The sequence below is a fragment of the Gavialis gangeticus genome, unplaced genomic scaffold (assembly GCF_001723915.1).
Source record: "Gavialis gangeticus isolate Ggan-Ray unplaced genomic scaffold, GavGan_comp1, whole genome shotgun sequence".
In the NCBI taxonomy this organism is placed as follows: domain Eukaryota; kingdom Metazoa; phylum Chordata; order Crocodylia; family Gavialidae; genus Gavialis; species Gavialis gangeticus.
This window is the reverse complement of record NW_017729028.1, coordinates 27607642-27615576: the sequence shown is the minus strand read 5'-3', so window position 1 is coordinate 27615576 and position 7935 is coordinate 27607642. Positions and strand designations below refer to the sequence as shown.

The window sequence follows — 7935 nt, the reverse complement described above, 5'->3', positions numbered from 1 at the left end:
TAAGGAGAATTAAACTGAAGTAAACCCCCGTGGCATGTACAAATGCCCAAAGAGCTCAATTCAGTTTAACCATTTGGGCTGGATAGTATCCATTCCAGGATGCTGTAAGACCTGTCATGTAAAATTGCAGAATCTAAAGTAGTACCTATATTTAAGGAATAAAATGTGATTCACATAACTGCAGGCCTGTTAGCCTGTCCACAATTAGCATGCGAAGCTTTAGTACAAATTTTAAAGCAAAGAGATTGTTGAAAATGTTAAAGACATGATATTACCAAAGGTAGATCATACCAAACTAACCTGATATCCTTCTTGGACAATAAAATTGATTACTGATACAAGGGAAATGCAGTAGACTTGATTTATCCAGACATCAGTAAAGTATTTAATATAATGCCACATGAGAAATGATAAGTTTAATTGGAGTAGATGTGGATTAGTAGAAGTATTGTAGGTCAGTAAGGAACTGTCTACATGGGAAACAAAAATGTATTGTGTTAAAAGGGGAACTATAGGGGTGGAGTGAGGTTACTAGTGGATGTCCTCCTGGATTGATTGGGACTGATCTTATATTTTCATTAAGGACCTTAGCACAAAAAGTAGGAGTGTGATAATGAAATTTGCTGATGATATAAAATTTGGGGGCAGGGAAGAGCATTGCCAATAAAGAGGAGGAATGGACTATCATACAGGAAGAATGTGATGACCTGGAGGACTAGAATAACAGAAAGTGGTTGAAATTTAATAGTACAAATTGTGAGGCTATGCACTTAGGGAATAACATGAAGAATTTATGTTATAAGCTAGGGTCTCATCAGATGAACCAGTTTAGGTGAAGAAGACTTAGGTGTGTTAATTATAGATGATTACGTTCTGCCGGTGTCATGCAGCTGTGAAAAGGGCAAATATGATCCTAGGGCCTATCAGGCAAGATACTTCCAGCAGAGGCAGGGACATTTTAATGTCAGTGTATCAGGTACGAGACCTGATCTGGAAAATTGTGTGCATTTCTAGTCACCTATGTTCAAGAAAGATCACTTCAGACTGGCCAACATTAATTTTGGGCTGGATCTCAGAAGATGGGTTATAGCTATCGTAGGAGTGAGGTTTTGGAACTCCTTGTTGGACAGCAGAGACATAAAACTTCTAAGGTGCAGCTGGAGCAGTTGATGAAAGAGATGATATGATGTGGTTATTTGTGACATCCATGAGCAGAGAGAGGTAGTTAGCTATGTTAGCCTGAAATCAGCTAGAAGGCAGGGCAGATCTGCACCTTAGACACTAACTAAAAAGACTATACAGGCATTCCTCGGAGATATTGTGGGTTTGGTTCCAGACCACCGCAATAAAGCGAATATTGCAATAAAGCGAGTCACACAAATTTTTTGGTTTCCCAGTGCATATAAAAGTTATGTTTACACTATACTGTAGTCTATTAAGTGTGCAATAGCATTATGTCTAAAAAAACAATGTACATACCTTAATTAAAAAATACTTTATTGCTAAAAAATGCTAACCATCATCTGAGCCTTCAGCGAGTCGTAATCTTTTTGCTGATGGAGGGTCTTGCCTCAATTTGTAAAAAACGCAATATCTGCGAAGCGCAATAAAGCAAAGCGCAATAAAACGAGGTATGCCTGTATATACAGAGCACAAACTTTCATGATCACAGGTTCACATGAAAGACAGCAACTAGGTTCAGTGATACAGTTCCCTCCCTAGGTTCAGTGATATAAGTCCCTCCCAGCCTACATTCCTATCTATACGTTTTGACTGTAAGACTTTTGGGGCAGGGACAAACTTTTTTAAAATCATAGAACCATTGGTTTGGAAGGGATTTCAAGGCCCATCGGTTCCAAGCCTCTGCACAGATGCCAGATTCACTTGTTCCTAAACCGGACAGATGCCTATCCAGCCTTTTCTTTAAAATTCTGTTTTATACAGCACTTAAGGAAATGCAACTCTATGATTGCAGCACCTGAGCACTACAGGCAGACAAACAATAAATAATAAAAATAGCTAAAAGTCAAAAAAATCAAGTAGGATAAGAAAAATTGATTTATCATAAGGAATATGTATAAGATTATCATAATCTCAGTGGGAAAAATAATTATCTTTGGAAAAATAATCTCAGTTCAGAGACAAGGGTTAAAAAAAACCGCTAAAAGCATGCAAGGATGTTGTACCAGAAGAGGTGGTCAGGTTAGCCTCTCCTCGTAGGGCCTGCCCTGCTGCCCCTTGACCATGTGAGTGGCCCTCCTCTGGACCCTCTCAGTGCTAGCCACACTCCTCTTGAAGTGCGGCACCCAGAACTGGATGCAGTACTCCAACTGCGGCCTGACCAATGCTGCATATAGGGAAAGGATCACTTCCCTGGACCTGCTTGTGATGCATCTGTAGATGCACGACAAGGTGCAGTTAGCCTTACTGACCACTTTCTTGCATTTGGTGGCTCATGTCTATCTTGGTGTCAACAATGACTCCAAGATCCCTTTCTGCCACTGTGGTGTTGAGAAGGGTGTTCTCCAGGCTATAGGTGTGTTGCTGGCTCCTTCTCCCTAGATGCAGCACCTGGCACTTGTCTGCACTGAATTCCATCCTATTCTCATCCACCCACCTCTGTAACCTGTCTAGATCTAGCTGGATTCTGCCCCTCCCCTCCAGCGTGCCCACCTCGCCCCACAACTTGGTGTCGTCAGCGAATTTGGACAGCATGCTTTCCACCCCCACATCCAGATTGCTGATAAAGATGATGAACAGTACAGGCCCCAGGACCGAGCTCTGGAGGACTCCACTGCCCACATCACTCCAGGCTGAAAACGACCCGTCCACCACCACTCTCTGGGTGCAACCATCTAGCCAGTTTGCCACCCATCTGACTGTGTAGGCATCAATGTCACAGTCACCAAGTTTTTTTTAAGAGAATGTGGTGGGAAACCATGTCAAAGGCCTTCTGAAAGTTCAGGAAAACAACGTCCATCTCAATACCCATGTCCAAGGACTTTGTGACCTGATCATAAAAAGAAACCAGGTTAGTCAGGCAGGACCTGCCCTCAGTGAACCCATGCTGGTTGCCCCTGAGCATTACCTCCCCCGCTGGGCCCTTGGAGATGTGCTCCTTGATAATTTTCTCAAAGGTCTTCCCAAGGACCAAGGTAAAATCAATGTGCTTAAATCAATCAGTGCTTAAATCAATGTGGTTACTCAGAGCTATAATAATATACAGCTAAATGATTTAAAACAGAATGATAAAATGGTAATTTCACAAAATTTGGAGGCATTCTCTTTTTTATATTTGTAACCCAGAATAGGTGTATGGAGAGCTGGAGCACTAAATGAATAAGGAAAGAAAGGAAATTTGTTTTAGAAAGTATGCTACATGGTACAGCGCATGTTGCTGTAGCAAGAGATTGATGGAATCACAAGCAGCAAGACAGCACAAAAAGAAACTAAGAGATGAGTATTAAAAGAGATTAGAAGGCATATATTTAGCCAAAGGTTAATTAGTATACAGAACGGATTATTAGCCACAAAAGTAGATGAACTGTGAACTGATTCAAAAAGAAGTTTGACATCTTAAAGAAATATCAAAGGATAAGAAGAGCAAATGCTAGCAAGAACAGGTCTTAAATTAAGGTTAGGATAGATGGCTCCTGTCTTTCAGTCCCAAAATGTTATAGTGCTACCCTTGGTTTCATACTAAATATGCAAAAGGGAAAGGTCTAGGGGGGAAGTGAACAGTACATCACTTAAATTAGCAGATAATGTTAATTTGTGAGGTGTTGCAAACACAAATGATGCTAGAGGAAAAAAATAGAAGTTTGTCTATGGAATGCAAGAAAATATGGGCAGGAAAAACCAAAATGAATTTCAGTAGAGAAAAATGAAGCTGGATATTTTAAGAAAAGAAGAGTCCGATTCAAATATTTAATAATAGCAGACACTTGAAAAGTACTAATGCTGAAATTGATCTCCAGCAGGCAGCAAATTTTCTATAACCATCTGTATCAATTACACAGCTGCATAAACTTTACGGTCATCAGCTGTTCCATATGCTGTGCCCCTGGAGCTTTTGCAACCACCGAGGAAGCTATGGGATTTCTTAGTTACTTAATCAGCACAGCTTTACAATGCATCTCAGCAACCAGATTTGTACAGATGGACTTTACATGAGCCAAAGGTTCTCTGCCTCTGAAACATCCACCTGTACAACTGGAACTAAGGAGACCATCACAGTGCTAGGCTTTTATACCCTTTCATTTCTGAAAGAGGTGATATATGATCATATTCACATGTTCATATGCAATGGACTGATGTTCTATTCAGAATGGGACAATAGCTTGGGTTGATAATACTGGTACACACATGTATAGACAAATATAGACAAGTCCCAGGCACTGCAGATGCAAAGTTTGTTTGTTTCTGAGCTGGATATGAAGGGGTCCCAAGGAGCAGAAAGGAATTAGTCCCTCTGTAGTTGCGGGTGGAGAGACTGTGCCTAGAATTAAATTTTAATAGAGGTACTACATAGAAAGACAATTTCAGCAGGTACAGAAAAGAAAAATCAAAATGATTAAGAAGCTGGAGGGAACATTTGCTGAAACAATATTGTAATAACTGAGGAAAAAAGGTGCCTAGAATTCTAACAAAACCTTTTCTTTCATATGTATTTGTCTGAAGAAATATTTCTCAAATGGAGCTGTTACTGAAGAAACAAAATCTGTTCTCCTTTGTGATGGCAAGATACACCTGAATTTGCTCCAGAGGCTTTTTGATCTGCCCGTTGTTGAAATGAAACATGGTATGTTCCTTTTATTACTGGTATCTAGGTTACACCCCAAATTTTCAATGTGTAGGATGCAAGTGAAAGGCAGTGTCTACAAGCTGTGAAAAGCATTATACTATTGTAAATGTGAAATTGCTACAAGGATTTCAAAGCTTCTTTTCTGATAAGCTCTTGTTTTCCTTGTCTAAAACATGGCAGAATGTCTCTTGAAAACACTTAAATGCTAAGTGTGATTACACAGCTGTCCCAGAACTGAAGCAATCTGTTAGATGCCTCTGCAGAGGGAGGCAGAGGAAATAATCAGGACAAGCTCTTTGGGAAGAGGGATACCTACTTTTAAGTCCTTTGAGCATCTTGCTCCCCCCTCCTTTACTAACATGCCACATACCCGACGATATGAAGGGGTTAGAATCATTTGTAAGATATAAAACTTTTATTCTGGAAATTCTGGGGATTCATTCAATGTGAAATAAACACAAGGACTTGATGTCGTAGTTGACCAAAGTCCTCTTTGTACCTCTCTGCAATGATTTATTTGTAAAGAGGATGAGAAGCCAAGAAAATCCTATCCCCATGTTGGTCATTGAACTATCTAGTGCAGTGATTCTCAACCAGGGTGCTATTGCATGGTACCCTATGGCACCCTGGGATACCATGAGATCCTTTTAAGGGTGCCATAGGGTACCATCCAATATTAGCATTGTTAGGTATGCAAATGCCTCCATGTGATCCATGATATAATCATAGAATCATAGAAGATTAGGATTGGAAGGGACCTCAGGAGATCATTTAGTCCATTGTTTCTCAACCCATAGGTAGCAAGAATATATGAAAGGGCTGTGAACAAACATTAAAAATGGATTCTGCTTTAAAGAAGAAAAATGTGAGAAACCATGGCTTTTCCCTTGCAGGCTGGCAGAGTTCCAGGTGGCAAGTGGCTACTTGGGGCCTCCCATGCCCCACACACACCCACCCCCTGACCCACACACTGTGGGGGCTGGGACCTCGGGAACGGGGATAGTGGGTCAGGAGTGAAGGGCACTGGGTTGGGACTTGGCCACTGATGTTTATAAATGGGTCCTGGCACAAAAAAAGGTTGAGAAACACTGATTTAGTCCAACCCACTGCTCAAAGCAGGACCATCCCCAGCTACATCATTCCTTCCAGGGCTTTGTCAAGCTGGTCCTTAAAAACACCCAAGGATGGAGATTCCACAACCTCTCTAGGTAACCTGTTCCAGTGCTTCACCAGCCTCCTAGTGAGAGAGTTTTTCCTAATACCCAACCTACACTTCCCTTGCTGTAACTTGAGACCATTGCCCCTTGTTCTGTCATCTGTCACCACTGAGAACAGTCTAGCTCCAAGAGATTTCCCAGAGACAGTGGCAACACATAGGGGGTGTATGGGGGTGCACATGCACCCCCTGAGAGTGCTGGTGCACCCCCTGACAGGCCGCACTTCCCACTTAGGCAATGGGCGGGGGGGCTGGCAGGAGTGCCGATGCCCCCCCTGCGAGTACCGGCCAGGGAGTGGGAGCGTTGCAGCCACTTCCAGAAGCACTGTGGTCAGTTCCAGAAGCCAGTGAGTGAGATCAGATCAGACACAGTGCCCCCCCCAAACCCAGATGGTGAGATTGGCCATGGGGGACCCCCCGATCAGCAAGAATGGACATGGGGGGGACTCCCCCCTTGTCACTGACTGATCACTGGGGTTCAAGAGCCACTCTAAATAAAGTGCTCGGAGTGTCACGTGTATCAGTGTCCCTACACTGCAAAATGGCAGCAGGGGCATTTAACTAAAGCTCATTGAACAAGCTCTAGTTAAAGTGCCCCTGCTGCGATTTTTCAGCATGGGGACACTGATACACGTGACGCTGGAGTCTGCTGGAGCATGGTAAGTACAACACTCCAGCAGACTTGGTTAATTGAGTCTGCTGTGACACAGTGCAATTACAGAACGTTGAAGCAGCCTCACTGCATATGTATAGGCACCCTCTGTTACTAGATCTAGTGATTTTGGGGGGTTCCTACTAATAAAATGCATATATTAATATTTCTTTAGAAGTTTGTAGTGTGTAAAGCTCAGTGAAGTCTCTCAGGACATTTTTATGTCTGTAGAAGATCTCCCTGTTAACATTTAGCTCCTTTTTGGAGTTTGTCTGGTGAATTTTTGCTTTCAGGAGTTGGCAATACCATGGGGGGTGGCAGAAAAACCCTCCATACCTCAAAAATAAAAATAATACTTGTATTATATCCTCAAAAACACTTTACAACCAGGTAACTAAGCCTTACTAGCCCAGTGAGGTATTATCCTCATCTTAGAGAAAAGAGAGAAAGACATGCTGAGTAACTTGACAAAGGTTGTCAAGGCTGGGGTTAGTGTACGGGAGGTCCTGGCTCCAGTTCTTTGATTGGAAAGTACCTTTCTTGCAACCCAACCCTCTCAGGCTCATGTGCATGTCAAAGTTATTTTTGACTTTAATATAATCCCCCTCCTTTTGAGGTATGAGTTCAAAACTTGTTCATTTGTGACTATCACAAATGAACAGACTGTGATAGTCTCGATTCTAATCGATTAGGTAATCGTTATTCACTTTGCAAGTTACTATATAACACACCAGGGTTGACAGCCAGGGCTGAATTATGACATGCTAGGCCCTCAGCTATGCCAAGCTTAAGAGGCCCCATAGCATTACCAAAAAGTTACCTCAAGAATCCAGATATCAAATATCTGGCATTCTCAAAAATCCAACACTTCCCCCGCAGTTTTGGACCCGGCCACTGCTCCCTCCCGCTGGCCTGGAAGTGGCGGGGGAAGCTTGCATGTGGCTGCTACAACCTCCATTAAACACCCTGCACTGTTGCTCTGCGTGTAGCTGGTGCTCCAGGACAGGCCACCACTACCCTCCCCGCCCCCTGCAACCATCCCACATGTACAGCATGGCCCTGCAGCTTACACCAGCTCCCAGCCCATGTGCTAGAAGCAGCACTGGGTGGGTGCTTGCATCAGTTGTAGACACAGATGGCAGCTATCCCTTGGTAACCTTAACTGCGGCCTCAATCTCACCATGATCCGCTGGCTGGGAAATTGGCTCTGCGGTAGGACCCAGAGGGTGGTGGTCAATCGGAGCCAATCGTCTTGGTGCCTGT

The 7935-nt window shown here is 42.9% G+C and overlaps 1 protein-coding gene across 1 annotated transcript in view; it reads left to right on the top strand.

Moving 5' to 3' along the window:
• LOC109300071 (WD repeat and coiled-coil-containing protein-like) overlaps positions 1 to 7935 on the top strand; it is a 50231-nt gene that overhangs the window by 9512 nt on the left and 32784 nt on the right. Inside the window, exon 2 of the mRNA XM_019520678.1 lies at positions 4681 to 4801. Within this exon, the coding sequence (XP_019376223.1) occupies positions 4681 to 4801 (121 nt within the window). The remainder of the gene's footprint in view (positions 1 to 4680; positions 4802 to 7935) is intronic.